At 55.5% G+C, this 17,188-nt stretch overlaps 8 protein-coding genes across 8 annotated transcripts; 3 read left to right on the forward strand and 5 right to left on the reverse strand.

The window, feature by feature from the left end:
- CCMA1212_001966 (uncharacterized protein) lies at positions 1–2,266 on the reverse strand (the record flags this gene model as incomplete). Its single annotated transcript, XM_073699371.1, has 5 exons — positions 1–641; positions 698–989; positions 1,048–1,635; positions 1,690–1,971; positions 2,102–2,266. The coding sequence occupies 5 exons, from the start codon at positions 2,264–2,266 to the stop codon at positions 1–3; spliced, it is 1,968 nt and encodes a 655-aa protein (XP_073561949.1).
- Positions 2,267–2,798: 532 nt separating this feature from the next.
- On the reverse strand, positions 2,799–2,984 carry CCMA1212_001967 (uncharacterized protein; the record flags this gene model as incomplete). The annotated part of the gene is made up of 1 exon (XM_073699372.1): positions 2,799–2,984. The coding sequence occupies one exon, from the start codon at positions 2,982–2,984 to the stop codon at positions 2,799–2,801; it is 186 nt and encodes a 61-aa protein (XP_073561950.1).
- Positions 2,985–3,942: 958 nt separating this feature from the next.
- CCMA1212_001968 (uncharacterized protein) lies at positions 3,943–5,008 on the forward strand (the record flags this gene model as incomplete). Its single annotated transcript, XM_073699373.1, has 3 exons — positions 3,943–3,979; positions 4,051–4,275; positions 4,347–5,008. 3 exons carry the CDS (start codon positions 3,943–3,945, stop codon positions 5,006–5,008), a joined length of 924 nt encoding a protein of 307 aa, XP_073561951.1.
- Positions 5,009–5,264: 256 nt separating this feature from the next.
- CCMA1212_001969 (uncharacterized protein) lies at positions 5,265–6,029 on the forward strand (the record flags this gene model as incomplete). The annotated part of the gene is made up of 1 exon (XM_073699374.1): positions 5,265–6,029. The coding sequence occupies one exon, from the start codon at positions 5,265–5,267 to the stop codon at positions 6,027–6,029; it is 765 nt and encodes a 254-aa protein (XP_073561952.1).
- CCMA1212_001970 (uncharacterized protein) lies at positions 5,277–6,152 on the reverse strand (the record flags this gene model as incomplete). Its single annotated transcript, XM_073699375.1, has 1 exon — positions 5,277–6,152. The coding sequence occupies one exon, from the start codon at positions 6,150–6,152 to the stop codon at positions 5,277–5,279; it is 876 nt and encodes a 291-aa protein (XP_073562434.1).
- Positions 6,153–7,194: 1,042 nt separating this feature from the next.
- On the reverse strand, positions 7,195–10,410 carry CCMA1212_001971 (Leucine-rich repeat-containing protein sog2; the record flags this gene model as incomplete). The annotated part of the gene is made up of 3 exons (XM_073699376.1): positions 7,195–9,630; positions 9,698–9,809; positions 9,965–10,410. 3 exons carry the CDS (start codon positions 10,408–10,410, stop codon positions 7,195–7,197), a joined length of 2,994 nt encoding a protein of 997 aa, XP_073562433.1.
- A 2,389-nt stretch (positions 10,411–12,799) lies between these two features.
- On the forward strand, positions 12,800–14,521 carry CCMA1212_001972 (Bloom syndrome protein; the record flags this gene model as incomplete). Its single annotated transcript, XM_073699377.1, has 4 exons — positions 12,800–12,879; positions 13,020–13,138; positions 13,216–13,250; positions 13,319–14,521. 4 exons carry the CDS (start codon positions 12,800–12,802, stop codon positions 14,519–14,521), a joined length of 1,437 nt encoding a protein of 478 aa, XP_073562432.1.
- Positions 14,522–14,710: 189 nt separating this feature from the next.
- CCMA1212_001973 (uncharacterized protein) lies at positions 14,711–15,394 on the reverse strand (the record flags this gene model as incomplete). Its single annotated transcript, XM_073699378.1, has 1 exon — positions 14,711–15,394. The coding sequence occupies one exon, from the start codon at positions 15,392–15,394 to the stop codon at positions 14,711–14,713; it is 684 nt and encodes a 227-aa protein (XP_073562431.1).
- Between the last annotated feature and the right edge of the window lie 1,794 nt (positions 15,395–17,188).

Consider the following 17,188-nt stretch of genomic DNA (forward strand, 5'->3'; position numbering starts at 1 on the left):
CTACAAGATGGACCCGTCTCCGTTGGGCACGTGTGCTTGCTCTCTCTCGCGGACTTGGACAGAAGGAATTTTGATTCGAGGAAGAGGGAGAAATCGACCGCATTTGGCACGCCTGTCACCGTCTTCCTTGAGCTCGGCCAGCGATGGCCATTCCACGCGTTTGTTCACTTCCACCGTATCTTGTGTGTTGAAGCAATTCTGGACAGCGAAGACTGGAGAGAGCTCATCGTCCATGTCTCGCCCATTGAATAGAGCCACATGCGGCTGGGATACCAACATGGTACCAGACGCCTTCGCGAGCTCCTTCTGTCGATTTTTTTCTTCCAAGATGCTGACCTCTTGGGCAAGCTTCTGTCGCTTGGCTTCTGCAAGCGAAATCTTGAACTTTGTCAACTCCGCAGGCGTCTTGGGAACGAAAGGTGACTGATCGGCCTTCATAAACTGAAGGTTCATCATCATCCTCTGAAACGCCTTTCGCTCCTTAGTTTCGGAGCTTATCCATCTCTTGGACTGGGACCACGACGCCGGCTCGACTGGGGCTTGGCTCTGGCTGGGTCGATCGGAGACTTGGACCTTTCTCGAGTATCTAGCTGACGATTTCGTGACCGCACGGGGAGGGTGCATTGTGGAAGGTGAACCGCCTGATTTCGCTTTATCTCATCGTCGTCAACATCCCACCAGTTCGTGATCACGCGACAGCTGGGTCGATGAGACTCACTTGGCTGGGCTGGCTCTCGCGCCGCGTGGCGTTGTTGAGAGTTGGAGGCTGTTCGAGTGTTGGACGGCACGTGGCGGTCCTGTTGCGGCTGTGGTTGACCTTGAATACTCTTCTCTTCGATGTGCGGGCCGTCGACAGCTGACAGCAACCGAGTTTTCTGGCCGTTGGACTGGCAAGCAGCTGGTTGCTCGGTCTCGGTCTTGGAGCCGTTATCGATGGATGTCCCAAGCAGATGTTGATCATGCCCGATGTCACTTGTCTCGTCTTGGCTCTGCGCTAGAGTTAGCCTTTGATATTGCGGTGTGAGAGGTGAATCGTGGAACACGCACCGTGGGATGGGTCTGCCCTTCACCAGCACCATCAGGTATATCGGCTACCTGTGCCAAGGGTGTGAGGCTGTGGGATCCAAAAACAAGAGGACCACTGCCACTGGAATCCATCTCCTCTGGATGGAAGTTTGGGTTCTGGCCATCTGTTTGAGCGCCAGTACCTGGAGCAGAATAAAGTCTCAGCGGCCAATAAGTCACTCTGTAAGCAAAAGCGTAGCGGTCTGGTACTGGCTGACCTGTCGAAACAGATACGATCTGACAAGGAGTGAGACGAAGCAATGGATAGCAAGGCTCTAGTGGCGGCGGCGGCGGCGGCAATAGAGGAAGAGGCAACGGTGGAGGGCGTGGTTGAAAGATAGCAGGTCCGTAGGGTGGCGGAGGAATAATAGGACGACCGTACGGCAGCGGAGGAACGTCAGGACGGCCGTATGGTGGCGGAGGGACAACAGGTCGACCGAATAGTGGAGGCATAGCAGGACCATATGGCGGTTGCTGCTGAGGGATAGCCGGGTGCATATAACCCGGATAGGGCCCCAGTGGCATCGGAGGTGGTGCTCGCATTCCCGCCAAGGGAACAGGCTGCGGAACCTGCAACACAATCAGTCACTGATGCCCAGTTTGCATGGCTTACGGGGGGCGAACATTGCCTTGGGCGCCGTCATTGTTTGTGTCTGACGGAATGTTTTCGCCGGACATGCGATGCGTCTGAGACACCTTGGCCTCAGGGGACTTCAGATGCTGTTCGGGGCCGATGCTTGGGCTCGAACCTTTGATGGTGGTTCCATGAGCGGCAGATCCGTCTTCGCCCTTGCCTTGATTACTCTCTGGCACATGTTCACTGCTCTTCGGAGATTCAACGCAGGGTTGATCTGAAGGGTTCTCAAGAGCAGATCGGCCAGAGGTTGGAGCTGTGAGACGGGGTATCTGATCACATACACATGATTAGTAGCCGCGCAGTCCTGTGGAACCTGGCAACTGAGTTGCGTGGTGAATGAGGCGAAGCCATGGGACAAAGAGGAGACACAAGCCTATTCCTCGTGCCGCTTGACGTTACCTGGTCTTGAGAGGGTGGGAGATGCTCTCCTCTACATCTCTCAGCCTGCGATCCCGGACGGGATTGTTGGGAACGCTGCTTAGCAAAGCTCGGTTGGGAAGAAGCAAGTGGAATAAAGGGCGCCGCGGACGGGTTCATTGCTCCATTCGCGTCGCCTGCTGGCATGTTGGATTGGTCTGACCAAGTGGTCAGGGGTGACGATCGGACGCGAGGAACTTGTTGGTGTTGAGAGGGCGCGATAAGGGGGGGGGGCCTTAGGAACTGCGATGAACGAAGGGAGATGCAGGTGATTTGAATCGTCGTGAACCGCGCTCTACCAGATGGGCGATTTTTCATTCAGTTGGATGCGTCAGCTACCACCTGCAGTGTCGGAGCTGGTCATTGCGGCTGGCAGCTGGAAGAGCTGGCAGAGCTGGAGGGACTGTCGGATCCTCTCCAGTTGACAGCCCAAGTTGCCCAGCAACAGTTCTGGCCACTTTCGAAACAGCTGTACGAGTGCTTGGGGATGATGCTGGTCGTGCAACGGGTAGGTATAGTATGCCTACCGTAGATGGTTGCTGACTGCACTTCCAAGGGAAGACGTCAACATACGATGCGAGAGTGTGAGGCGGTTTGATGTAATCAGGGGCTCAATAAGGAGGTGCATCAGGGCGAGGAAAACAAGAACAGAGAGAATCTTATTGATTGCTACTCGGGCTCACATGAGGTGTATCTCGTCAAAGAGGCGTCCGTCACTGGCAGATATCCAGAGTTTTCGGATCTTTGGTGGTGATAGTGTTCGTTCCGCCCGGCTGCTGGCCCTGGTGTTGAGTCCAAAATTGGCAGTTATCACGACGTTGACTCGCAGAACGGACCGACGCTTCTTGGATCGAAGACATTTCATGGTTGTCAGGCTTATGGCTTGAGATATCTATTGTTTCTTCACGCCCAACTTCTGTTCCGCTATTGAGGATGAAGTGCGAGCTGTGCTGGGATATTCGGTCCACTCAACAGGAGGGCAGCGAGGAGGTTGTGCTGTAACCTGCACGACAAGGCCACGGCCAGTCGTGGACACGTGCGAGTGCCCGACCTGCTAGACAAGAGGACAATGAACGTAGTATAATGTCGTGTATACATACAATCATCACATTCACGTCTGTTGCATGTCTGCTGTTTGGTGCAACCCTGCCAACGGAGTGTCAGACGGCTGGTAACAGATGGATGTCATGTATCATACTGTAGCCGCCATCAAGCTTGAAAGGACTGTAATTCCCTTTTCTTACCGACAGCTTGGACTTTCTGGCAAATGATCCGGAACTCGACTCCTTGTCCGTGACTTCAATATCAAGCCAATTATCATACCTGATCCCATTTCCATCTTCATCTCAGCACTTACTAACCTTGGGTAGATAACGGGATCTCGTTTTCTTACCACTCTTCTAGTGCATGTAACGAAGTCTATCTGCCCGGGATGACCTCGAAAATCCACCGGCCATGTCCCCAACAGATCCCCAGCAACTCCCCAGTACCTCGCAACCAGTACGGCAGTCCCTTGCGTGTTGATTCAATGCTACCTCTGCTGCGCTGTGATTTTGCCGTGCACCCCGGGTAGCTGCCGCCGTACCCCGCTATCGCACCCGCCGTATCGCGTACCTGGGAACATGGAAGCAGCTCCACGCCCCACCGCGCCTAAAGTGCCGAGGAAACCAGCACCAAGCCTTATTGCCTTAACCTTGTCTTGGTTACCTTTTGCTGTATCTTAGCTGGCTTTTTCCTCCCCAGCAAACCTCCTCCTCTTTGTCTTGCTCTCTTGCTTCCCCTTCAACCTCTTGCGCAACGCCATTGCGTCTCCTGCCTTCAGAATGTCTCCTCCAACGACGCTCAAGCTGACGAATCGCTGTATGCACTCTCTCCTACAAAATGGCCACGCTCTCGTGATTCCAATTATACTGATTCAACATCCCCAACAGCTCCCAAGCAGCCCATCAAGAAGCTCCCGGCAACCATTGATCTGCCCGCCAACGCCACCGTCGAAGATGTCAAGAAGTTGATTGCGAAGGAGGCCGGGTTCAGCGACCACAACCGAATTGGCCTCTTTTACCCGTCGAGCAGGAAGACGCTCAAGGACCGCAAGGCTCTGATTGCGGAGGACAAAGAGGTGGCCGAGGCGGGCGAGGTGCTGGTGAAGGATCTCGGTATGAACGCTTGATGGCGCCCCAGCTTTTTTTCATTGCAGTTATACTGACAAAAGTCAATTCGTCTTTAGGCCTCCAAATTGCCTGGAGAACCGTCTTCGTCGTCGAATACCTCGGCCCGATCCTCATCCACATCGCCGCCGTCGCCGCCCGCCCGTACCTGCTCAAGGACCCGTCCATGTCACCCTCGCAGTGGCTCAGCTTCGGCATGATCGTGGCGCACTTTTTCAAGCGCGAGCTGGAGACGCTCTTCGTGCACAAGTTCTCGGCCAACACGATGCCGGCGCGCAACATCTTCAAGAACAGCGCACACTACTGGCTCCTCTCGGGCGCCCTCTGCGCCTGGTCCATCTACTACAGCCCCTGGTCGCTGGCCGCGCGCGCCGACCAGCCGCTGGTGGACGCCGTCGGCACCGCGCTGTACCTGTTTGGCGAGATCAGCAACGCGCTCGTGCACCTGTACCTGTCGAGCCTGCGGTCGGCGGGCGGCACCGAGCGCAAGATCCCGCAGGGCTACGGCTTCTCGCTCGTCACCTGCCCCAACTACATGTACGAGGTGCTGGCGTGGGTGGGCATCATCCTGGCCAGCCGCGACTGGTCCGTTGCGCTCTTCATCCTCATTGGCGGCGTGCAGATGTTTGTCTGGGCCAAGGGCAAGGAGAGGGCGTACCGCAAGGAGTTTGGCGACAAGTACAAGAAGAAGCGCTATGTCATGCTTCCGGGGCTGGCGTAAGGGAGAGATCGTCTCTACACTTATAAGGCTGTGGATGACGGAGTAGAAGAGCATACAGTGACACTGGCTGCTTTATGCCGAATAGAAGTCAGAGCTAGATGGAGACCAGCTATAAGGATGCAGAAGAGTATGACGATTATATGGCCATGTGCACACGATAGTACCTATTAATATGCTGCTACCTACTACCCAACCAACTCATGTGTCTCATATCGTGTATATCCTCATATTTCTTTAATGCTGCCATGCCATCTACATGGCCAAAGATTCACCCCGTCGATACCGTCGCCCCAGAGCTCTTTGCCCTCCCCGTGCTGGAGCTCGCCTCCAGTATGCTCATCAAGCTCCGGCTGGCATCCGACATGCTATTCAAATCCATCGTCCTCAACCTCCTCACGGCATCATTCTCAAAACTCCTAACCCCCTTCCCATTCCCCTTACTGCCACCATCCCCATCCCCGTCGCCCTCACCACCAAGCCTCTCCTCCTCCTCATCCTCCCCATCACTCCCATCATCATCCTCCTCCTCCTCCCCTCCACACTCACTGCAGCTACAACTACACTCGCTCCCCTCCCCATCCTCATCCGTCGTCTCCCCCCCACCATTCGCCAACCTAACCGTCTCCTCCAGCACCAAAAACCCCCTCTCCAGAACCTCCGCCCAGTTCTGCACGTTACCCAGCTCCTTCACCTTCCGCGCCGCCTTATCCGCCTCCGTCTTGAGCTTCTGCGTTTCCTTCCTGAGGCTGTCCGTCGCGCGGACCACGTCCCGCTCCTGCTTCTCGAGGGCGGCGGCGTTGGCGTGCAGGATGCCCGCGCGGGACTGGAGTTCCGCGTCGAGCATGTTGCCCATGGAGGCGACGACCGCGGCGCGCGCGTCGGAGACGTGGCGGCTGGCGGAGGGGGTGGGGAGCGTTGGGCTGATGGGGGGCGAGGCGGTTGCTGCGGCGGGGGAGGTCGTGACGGAGGAGGGCTGGGAGTGGGAGTGCGTGAGCCAGCGGGGGGAGGGGGCGGATGTTGATGATGGTGATGATGATGATGATGGGGAGGAGGGGGATGATGATGATGATGATGGGTTGGGCGTGGTGGTGCTGGTTGTTGTTTGGGGGGCCTTGGGAGGGCCGGTGGACGATGAGGCGGACATTTTGGTGCGCTGGAGATGATGGGTGAGAGTGTTTGTATTTGTTGTGTGTCTTGGTGTTACGCTTCTCTCGAGCGGGGGATTATACGATGGTGGTGTTCTTGTGATGATTGCGATGTCAGCTCGTCTTTGTGCAGTTGTTGAGGAGACGCTGTGGTGGTGAGAGAAGCAAGGTCGTCCATCGGTTAAAGCATGGAGGGCAAACGTATTTCCCTCTCACTCACACCTCACATGAGATACCTTACATACGGCCTGCTTAACAAGGCTGGTTGTGGGGGTGCATTGGCAAAGCCGGCAGTTGGAGGGGGGCAAGGGTCATATGCAGAGGGCAAATAGTCGTGATTGGGTGGTGTTACCGCCTGTAGCAACACTGTAGCAGTTGCTTCCATATGGCCACGATCAACGACCGACGATGCATCGCAATGAATCACTACAGGGCACAGGAAACACCAAGCCACAGATAGCAGGAGATGCTCAAGTCCACAGAGATGTATCATCTTCGAATTTTGACCTTCCTAGAATCCATGCTCCCCCGTCCATCGAAAGATCAAAAACAGCATAAAAAAAAAGTTCCAACATGACAAATACAAATTGATATACACCAACACTCTGTGCTTCCCATCCCTCTATCCTCTACAAGTAACTTTGCGTTCGTGTCGTGGTATCGTTGCCCTAGAGTCTAGGAATGTCCTTTCAAAGGCAGTTCCGGCATTGAAGGGAGCCTGTATGGTTCCATTCAATGGCCATCACTCCAAGTGCTTGTCATAACAAAACCAAAACTCCAGGGCTATGCAGAAAGAAAAGTCGGAAAAAAAAAAAAAAAAAGAGAATGAACGTAACTGCGTCCCAAAGCCTCAAGCCAACGTTTTTGTTCAAAACGACAATAATCATTCGTGAAATCCATTCGAGTGCGTGCTATGCAAGACTCCCTGTCGTATCTTTCGCCGGCTAAAGCAACACGGCGAGATCCAAGAGAAGCAAAGGAAAAGGAAAGAAAAACAAGAAATGGGCTTGCTTTTCGGGCGGACACGTCAGGAAAAAAGCTTCATATAGCTACTTTCCCTCCATTGACCCGAAATGGCGCGGCTCCCACTTGAACACTCGGGCTGAAGGCCGAGGAGGGCGTTGGCACGCCGTCTGATGACATGGACGAAACCGACGACAGCGAGTTGAAGCCAGAGTGGCCCTTCGACATGGTCCCCGTGCGAGACATGGAGATGCCCGGGTTGGTCATGAGCGTCTCCGCGCGTTCAAAGACGTTGCCGTGGAAAACAGCCGCAAACGAGCCAGTCTGTGGTGTGGCAACGGTGGCCTGCATGGCCGGTCCCAAGGCTGCGCTCTGCGGCGTGATGGGGACCTGCGGCGTCGTGGGCGACAGAGCTCCAGGCCCAAAGGACCCCTGCCCACCACCGCTGCCGCGGTTACCACCTCCACCACCACCTCCACCACCACCACCACCACCAGCTGGTCTCAGGATATAGTTCCAGGGCGAGTTCATGATGATGATGCTCGTCTCCTTCATACTCTGATGGACAGGCCGCAATCGAGCTCTAGTGTCAGGCGGCAGGGGAATGGTGTTGATCTCCGATTTGATCTTGGAGGCCATCTTTGTCCAGGCCGAGATGAAGTTGCTGCAGAGGCTCCAGAATCCCGCGTGAGATCGCACTCCCGGGTCCTTCAGCTTGATGAGAGACAGGCGATTCTTCAAGATTTCCGTCTGCTGTATGGCGTCAACGCACATGGCAATGAGGTTCTTCCAGTCACGTATCATAGCGCTCGGCGCTCGCTGTTGCATGGCGTTTCGGATGCCCCCAGTCAGCTGAGTATGAAAGTTGGGCAAAATGTGCAGGACAATGTCTGTCGACCTCTGCAGGGCGAGGTATATCTTGTCGAACTGGGCATCTTCCTCGGAAAAGTCGGCGCTGGCGCCTTCGCGCCCATACGACGACGCAAACGAGTCGTTGGATCTGGGCGTTGCCGACACAAGCTTTGCGGTGCGACTACCACCGTTGTTAAACGGAACCGGTATGTCGGTGGCCACCCTGAGGTTGCTCGGGTTGTGCATGACGGGGCCGGTGCGATTTCGGAGGGGTGCGGGCTTCTGAGGCGCGGCCACGGCGGCAGCCGCCTCGCGAAAGTAGGGCTTGATGGTGTTGCTGTTGTCGGGAGCGTCCAGGGCGGGGACGTTGGCCTGCTTGGTGTTCTCCGAGAACACGGATGAGAGGGTGACGCGGAGCTCCATTATACTGTTGTATATCAACATCAGGAGTGTCCGGATGTAACGAGCATCTCCATTGTTGACAAAGGTATCGATGTTATCGGCCAGGAGGGTGCAAACGTGGCCATAGGCCCCGACCAGAGTCTGACAGGCGCGATGCACGTTGGCATTGTCGCCGAATGGCCCCTCCTCGTCCTCCGTCGTCGCCATGTCGTGCTTCTGGATCTCCTGCTCCAGCTCCTCGACGTGAGAGTTGGTGTTGTAGAAGACGATTTCTAGACTCGAGCGCTTTGCGGATCCGTCGTTGGTCAGGGTCATGAGCATCTGGATCATGGGATGAATTTGGAAGACGGAATAGAGGATGCCCTTGGCAGCTTCAATCACAGGATCAAAGATCTTCGACTCCCTGCGGCGCTCGGGCAGGACGGAAAGCCGTCGCACGTAGACTGGTCGCTGGAGAGAGTCGGTAGGCGTTGCTGGACTCCTGGATGGCGCGGCTTGGCTTCCCTGCATAGCAGAGCCATGGCTCAGCCCTCGATAGTGGCTCCATCTGTTGCTGCCCTCGACCTCGTCGAGTGTGCCGAGATCCGACGCTGGTTTCTTCGCGAGAATGCCCATGCGGCGCTGACGGCTGTTTGATCTCTCCGAGTGCATCAGCGTTTCCGAGTTGCTGCGTCCGCGTTCGCTGATGTTCCCAATCGTCAGGGGCAGGACCCCAGGGCGACGGGTGGCCGTGTTCTGCTGCGACAGACCTCGATAATGCGACCGTGACGGGATGGGAGGAGGACCTCGTGCTCCACCGCTGGGCACACGCATGTCTGATGCATCGGAGCTGCTCACTTTGATAGGGAATCGACCGCTTGGCATGCGTCGCAGGGGCATCCGCGGTGTGTCGGTACCCTCGCTTGATTCGTCGCCAGTCGCCTCAGCGTCACGGCCGTTGATGAGATGCAGCTTCATGAACTTCTTGATATGCGCCGTAATGGCCACCTCTGTCACCTCGCCCTCTCTTCCAGAACCCTCGCCAGAGGGGCTGGGCGATTGAATCTGCAGCGCATCCCGTGGGGGAAAGCTGATAGGGTTCCCTTCAAACTTGAGGACTTGGAGTGAGGTCATCTCGGCCAGGCAAACGGGCAATTCCCGGATCTGGTTCTTCGGGATCGAGAGGACTTTGAGGGACGAAAGCCTCGCAATGTCGGGCGGCAAAACTCGCAGCTGGTTACGGCCGAGATCGAGAATCTCGAGAGATTTAAGCTCACATAGCTGTTATTCGTGTTAGATTGCTTCATCCAGTGGCGGGACAATGCCGAGGGGTATGTGGGATTCGCACAGGCAAGGGGAACTCTTTGATCTGGTTGCCTCTAATGTTGAGGTATCGAAGCGAAACACACTCGGCGAAGCGGGCTGGCAGAGACGAAAGCTGGTTGTGAGATAGGGCGAGCCTGCATCGTAACACGTAGGAGTCAGCAAACAAGGTCACTCGATTGACGGTTCCGCTTCTTTTCCTCTTTGTTCACAACTTCTTCTTTCTGCTTTTTGCTCCTCAAGAAGGGATAAGACAAAGAAAGCAGAAGTATCGTGGCCAGTAGGTGCTCACCGTTCCAGCTCGTTCTTGACTATATCCACCACCTCCTCGGGGAGCTTTTGTATGCCTTTGCGGCTCAGGTCGATGGTGACGCCCGACTTGAGGCCAGGGCCGACGTCGACAGCTTGGCTCTCGTTCTCGAGGGCATGTCGCATGGCCTCGCGGGTGAGGCTGATGACTTGAGCGGCCGTCAGGATGGGCGTGGCAGGCGAGGTGGCGCTGGGAGGCGGGCCATTCCGGCCATTGGGCAGCGGCGGGAGCGGCATCATGGGCGGCATCTGGCCGTTCGAAGGAGCAGTGGTGAGGAGAGGACGACGAGCCTGCGCTGGATTATTGTTATTGTCGGGCATGGTCATGCCGACGCCCATGCCCCTGAGAGCAGGCTGGGCCGCGGGGGGTCCAGGAGCTGCTCCAGGACCTGCGCCCATGCCAGCAGGCATTCGGTCTGGGCGCTCCATGGCGAGTAACCGAGAGCGAGTCGCAGCAGCTCTTCAGCCCTCTGGTGCTTTTTTCTATTCTCTTGTTCGCGTCCACGCAGGTATCACGCATATATCCGAAACTCCGCACCACAGATGACGAGCTCAGCGGTCGAGGAGCTCTTGGGAGGGGGGAGCCGCGGCAGTGGGCAGTCGAAAATGTTTCAGAGGCCCCCTCTCCGAAGCCGTCGCGCCAGAAATCTGGGGAACTTTGCGGTTAAGCAGATCGGGGCTGCGACGAATGATGAAGCGAAGCACGTGAGAGCATCCTGATCAGGCCTGGCCAGGCGCCTAAGAGTGCTGGAGAGTGTCCTGAGGTGTCGATGCTGGAAAGGACGGGACTGGCGTTGGAGGAGAGGCGGGAGGTCGCGAGAAGGAGAGAGAAGAGGCCGGATTGTTGGATGTGCTTTTCTCGACGTGAGGCTCTTGGCGGGATTGGATCGGCTTGATTGGACGGGGGGCCAAGAAGCTGGCTGCTCAGAGCCCCTGAAACACTAGCGGGTGGTTGGCGAGGACAGTGCGAGCGGCGGGCAGCCACAGCGGCTAGGCGGGCCTCCGCTGCACTCTTCAGAGGGGACCCGGACCCTGATAGGGGACAGCGCACAGCGGTCTTGGCCACTGGCTGCCCGTCACTCGCATTGCGTTTGTTCTTCAGGACTACCGGGCTATCTAAGTACCTAGTAGGTAGGTTGCTGCTTTGACGAGCAACGGAACATGCAGTTGGTTGAGGCTGACGGATTCGGGATACAATACATATTGAGCGCTGATGACGGTTCAAGTCCTGGGATCTCAAAGGTGCCTCCCTTTGGTGGATGGATTTCCCCGTAAACAGCACGATTACCAAGCAGAGTACATGTGCGTGTATCAACCATGTTCTGCTCCCGGATGCTGCACGGATCACTCCAGTCCACGGCATCCCGGGGTCGTTGGACTGCATAAACATTGACTCGCATGCCCTGCAGCTGCAACCGCAAGCACCGGAGCGGGAATCAAGACACTCGTCGAGCATTCCCTAAGTACCTACCTAGTAGGGAGCGGAATTCGGAATGTTGTCAATGAAATGCGTGCGTTGTGCAGTACATGTATGTACTTTGGCGATGGGCATCGCAGTGGTCGTATCGGCACGTCTGCCCCTTTTCCTATGAGAACTTTTGACGGATCATGACATACCAGCGTCCATCTCGTGTCGCCACTTCAGATTATCAATGCTCTGTCGAGTATGTATGAGGTATGAATCACCTCCAAGTTTGGCAGGGCAATGAAATGGAGTGGCCATTCGCCGACTCTGGTTCGCCGTCTCCAGAGGATACCCGTGTGCTGTACATACAATACTGACCCTCAGTTATGTCATTCGTCGTGCTTGTTTGGCGACTATCCTGTTGGTCCGAGAGAAAGATGTGCCGATTATCAGCCATGAAATGGCACTTCGCCGAACTCAGGATTGCGTTCCGCCTCGTACAAAGTTGACCAGGGGTAGAAGAGAAAATGGACTAGAAAGAAGCACCTCGAGCAGGGCGGTTGAAAAGAGGAGACGCTAACACTGGGCTACATGTACATGTAAGCAGTGTGGGGAGCAGCAGCATCAAAAACGGGCTTTAAAAAGGCTGCTGTATCCATGTTGATGTTGTTTTGCTCCGTCCTTGTGCACCGTACGACAGCGTTCCCGCGTTAGCACGAGGACAAGACACAAATAGACGAAAAAGCAGCGTAGATTAGGTACGAGAACTGGAAGCTTCACGATTGGCTGGCGGTGGTGCACAAGGCCACGCATCAAACAGCTCGACCTGAATGGTGCAACCCTTCCCAAGAGCAATGAAATGGGAGTTGAAAAGAGGTTGCTTGAACACGTGCTTTCAACTTCCACAATCTGTGTTTGTTGCTCGGAGCCACTGCAGTTGGGTGTTGATGCAAATAACAAAGTTAGGTACTGTATACTCTGGCTGCCACCCTGGCTTCTGCTCGTAAGAGAGTATCGATAACCTGTGCGCGTGCTCTGATTCCGCATCTCGCGTCTCCGTAACTGGTGCGATTCGCGTTTTAGTCTAGAAAGGCGTCAGAATGCTTCTAACGCGGGCTAAACTTAGTAGGTAAACGTTCACGCTTTACATGTACCTTGCATGCCATGTTAGCAACTTAGTATCGGTCCACAGTGCAGTCCAACCGTCTCGATGCAGCGCAGATCATCTTCACTCGCTCAACGACATACCAAGGCCTCACTCATTTGACCAGTCATTCATTCATTCACTCACTCGCCCGCCCGCTCAGCCACTGACTAAAACTCGGCCAATGTTCGCCTCCTCTGCCTCGTTCACTGCATCGCCCTGAAGCCCGCCGCCCTTCATTGGTAGAACACTTTGAGCTTCTCTCTGCCATGCCCCCCCTGCAAAGGGCAAATTCATGCACGGACATCGGGTTCACTCTCCGGCGGCAGTTCCACAAGGACGATTTCAGGTAAGCTTGCTCGTCATTTCCCCGACTCGGCTTCTTCTGCCTTGCTGGTTTCATTCATGCCAGCAGGGCTGGGGTTCCTTCATCGCCGTGCACAGCTGGGGTGAACTGGGCTGACCTTGACATGCATCCGTCCTCTCAAGACCTCATCAGCGTGAAATTATAGAGGCGGCGTTGGACGGACACGATGTATACGTCCAGGCAGCCACGTCGTTTGGCAAGAGCCTGTGCTTCCAGCTCCCCGCGGTGATTGACCAAGGCAGTGAGTCGGTCCAGACGAGACGCGTCGCACGTCTGAGAACGAGGGGATTGAGAGGAGCTAATGGGGGACTCGGCTAGTTACTATTGTCGTCTCGCCGTTGCTGAGCTTGATGGTATTTGGCCGACTAATACCCGTTTCCCATTGATAGAGAGCGTCGATAGCTGATGATGCTGCCAGTAGATCAACCAAGTAGAAGCCCTGAGAACTGCCGGTATCGACGCCAGCTCTCTCAACAGCAACACGCCGCTTGATGAGCGGGATCGCATCCAGCGCGATCTGGAAACCGGCCATCCGAGGACAAGGCTGCTCTACGTCACGCCGGAGCTATGCTCGGGTTCGCGGTTTCGCCAGCGCCTGCAGCTTGTTCACAGACAGAGGGAGCTTGCTCGCATAGCCATCGATGAAGCCCACTGCATATCGGAGTGGGGGCACGACTTCAGAAAAGACTTCAAGCGGCTGTCGTGGTTCCGGGAGACGTTTCCGGATGTGCCCATCATGTGCCTGACGGCGACGGCGAATGCCCAAGTACGGCAAGATATCCTCAAGGTCCTGCGCCTCGATGCCACGCCCGAAAGGATAAAGACCTTTCTGATGAGTCCGCAGAGGAGCAACCTTCATCTCGAGATCAGATACACCAAGGACGAGGACGACAACCGTCTTTCGGATTTCTTAAAGTGGATACACGGCGTCTATGACCGAAGGCGCGCCGAGCCGCGGCAGAGCGAGCTGGTCAAGTATCGCGAAAGGACGGAGAACGTCTCGGGTATCATATACACCATGTCTCGCGACGAGTGCGAGTCGCTGTCCGCCAGTCTCCGAGATGCGGGTATCGGCGCTCGGCCCTTTCACGCCAAGCTGCCCAAGGATGTCAAGGAAGACACGCTGGCCAACTGGATCAACAATGAGCCGGGCTACGATATCATCGTGGCTACCACGGCGTTTGGCATGGGCATCGACAAGGACAATGTGCGATTCGTCGTGCACTGGCGGCTTCCCAAGTCCTTTGAGGGGTACTACCAGGAAGTCGGGCGAGCAGGCCGCGATGGCAACGCCAGCTACTGCTTCTTGTATTACAGCCGAGAGGATCTCGAGCGGGTCTCGCGGATGATAAAGAGCGACACGAAAGCGGACTCAAACTATGAATCGCGGTTACGGAGCCTTCAGGCGCTGGCATACTATTGTGAGAACATCAATGCCTGTCGGCATGCGTCGATATGCAAGTATTTCGGCGAAGACAAGATTCCGGAGTGTGACTTTGCGTGCGATTTCCACAAGGACCCTGATGATTTGGAAGACAGGTTTGTGGCGGGATTGGCTAGCGAAGAGTGGGTGAGCACACAGGCGATGCAGGGCACATATGACAACTACGCGGACGACTACTGAGGCAGATGAAGCCTTTACGATAGACAAACAACTAGAATTAGGCATTTGATAAGAGACGTGGCAAGCGCACAAGGTCTGACGTGTATGTATGAACAGGAGAGCTGCATAGCATTGAATCCAGCCCTCATTGCATTATACCCCTGGGCAGTCGCATCCGCCCCCTTAGTAAACACTTGTCATTTTGGAAAATCAGTGCTTCTTTTCTTCCTTCTGGGCCCTCTTCTCGGCAATGATCCGGTCCAGCCTCTTCCAGGTCGTTATGCCCTCCACAAAGATGTTGCTCGCCCACGCCCACCACAAGCCGGAGAATCTCGCGACGCCGTACTTCTGCAGCCGCCACTTGTCCAGCAAATAGACCTCGACAAGGTGAATCGCCAAAACGATCCCGAAAATCGTCTTGACCACCCAGCGAAACCATTCAGGACCTCCGGGGAACACCCGCTCGAGGACATCCCACGCCGCACTCCCCGGCACGACCCACGGCAGCCCCGCGGCGCAGACGTAGTAGAAGCAAACACCGATGAAGGGCACCCAGTCGAAGCCCCTGGGGAAGGCGTACTCAGTGAGGTAGACGTCGCTGATGCCGAGGGCCTCGCGGGCGGCGGCGTCCATGGCGATGACGCGCGGGCGAGCCTCGGCCCAGGACGACAGGGGCGGCGAGAAGGGGATGTCGTAGGTGCCGCCGCGGGTCTTGATGGTCATCCTGGAGAGGCTCATGTCCTGGATGGCGGGCGAGGCGGCGGCGGCGCGGGCGGAGAGGCCGGCATAGTGGCGAAGATAGTGGGAGAGCTCGCGGGTGTGCTGGGTGTTCATGTGGGTGATGATGCGGGTTTTCATCTCCTGCTCGGAGGGGGGAGCACGATTTGTGGCCATTGTTGGTGATTCTGTAGAGGTCTGGGTTGTTGTGAGAGGTCTTTTGTGGAAAGCGGGGAGAAGAGTGAGGTGAGGTTGGATTCGGGGCGTGATCGAGCCTTGAGGGTGAAATGTTGACTGTTGCGACAAGACACGGGGAGTGTTGGTTGATAGAGGGAAGGGTGATGGATGTTTGTGTTGTATGAGGTGGTGAGGTTGAGAGTGGAGTTCGGGACTAGCCGGATGGGCAAAGATGGGCCGATGTGCATCTCCTTGCAAGTGATTGCCCAGTATCATTTCAGTATTGCTTGATGATATTAAGATGGACTTGATAAGATGGCTCGGACTGGATCTGTGACAGTTGCCCCATTGTTACTGTTGGCTTTTTGGTTCAACTTGTTGCCTTCAATTGGCGCTGCAGCATAAACCCGTCTGTTCAAATCGGCCTAACCTATAAGCACGAGCACAGAGAGATGATGTGGTTCACCAGAAATGAGAGGGAAATGTCGCTACAGTAGGCGTTTAGGCCTGGCACCTCTGCATCCATAGTAGAGAGGTCGTCCATAACCACTTGCATCCAAGCGTAACAACTCCAGCATGTTAAGCGCGTTGCCGATGCGAGGACTCGAAATGATGATGCACCGCATTTACACGACACAAGAGCAATGATCAATGCACGTGAGGCCCAGCGATTGAGATGCCAATCATCCGTCCAGGCAGTGGCTGACGATAACTGTAGCAGATAAAGAATGGATAGGATCCTGTGTGTTAATATCAGGCTTCTGTTAACTCAATCGTCCTGTGAGTAGCCCGTTACATTACCCCAATTTCGAGTAGACAGACGAAGACCTGCCTGTCTGGCGGGTGCGTGGCGTCTTTTGGTCAACTTATTACGTATCGTACTTCACACAAGAGCGCCATCCGATAGTCAGAATCATAATGGTTGCAGCTTGACAGGGCGGCCAAAGGCGCAAGCTTCGGCCTTCGGTCCCGCAATGGCACCGCGCCCTTCATGAGTCACCTTGGTGTTCTTGGCCCAAGGAGTTGATTCTGGAGGAGACGTGCAACGAGGTAGCGGAATTCCAAACTGTATCCCTCGTCAGTTGGGACGTCACAAGTCGAGGCAGCGTTGAGTTGTGATATCACAACAGCCAGCTTCATAAGTGCATGGCGGTTCGGCAGAAGTTTGGTTATGTAGGTGAAGAGAGTCTGATCCGGGTAGCACACGCTGCCTTGATGGCACAACTTTTGCATGCAGTACTCGAGCATGCTCTTGGATCACAAGTAAGAATCGAAAGTCTCTGCACCAATAGATCGCCGAATGGTTAACTGAAAGACACAAGTCGCGGACCCGGACCCGGAGGAATCGCTGAGCAAGTGGGTTGAGCTGGTGGGTTTTGCTTCGCTGCCGAATGCCTTGGGCGACGCGAGCGGCCGCGCTTATCCAGTTTGGAAACTCTGAGCGAGGTGTCCATCGCGGCTGAGAAATCCTGTCAATTCTGGACTGCAGCCGATGCAGAGATATAATAACTAGCGAAGGCAGCCGTTCCTGCTACTTGGTAGCAGTTGACTCTGATTGATTGATTTGGCCGAGGGAAAGGAGAGATATCGAACACCCATCGATATCCGTTTGGACCCCGTTTCATCCGATTTGACAGGCACGAGCGAATACGACGGAAGCCACGCATTCCGGGACAAGGAGCCGAGCGCAATATCCTTCCGGCGAATATCTCGCATACGATGCGTGTAACTTGTATATATAACGAGAAGAGCATTGACACCAGCGTCGTCGTTGCTTTAACGCTCGTGAACTCG

The sequence above is a fragment of the Trichoderma ghanense genome (genome assembly GCF_004382785.1).
Source record: "Trichoderma ghanense strain CCMA-1212 chromosome Unknown scaffold_1, whole genome shotgun sequence".
Lineage (NCBI taxonomy): Eukaryota > Fungi > Ascomycota > Sordariomycetes > Hypocreales > Hypocreaceae > Trichoderma > Trichoderma ghanense.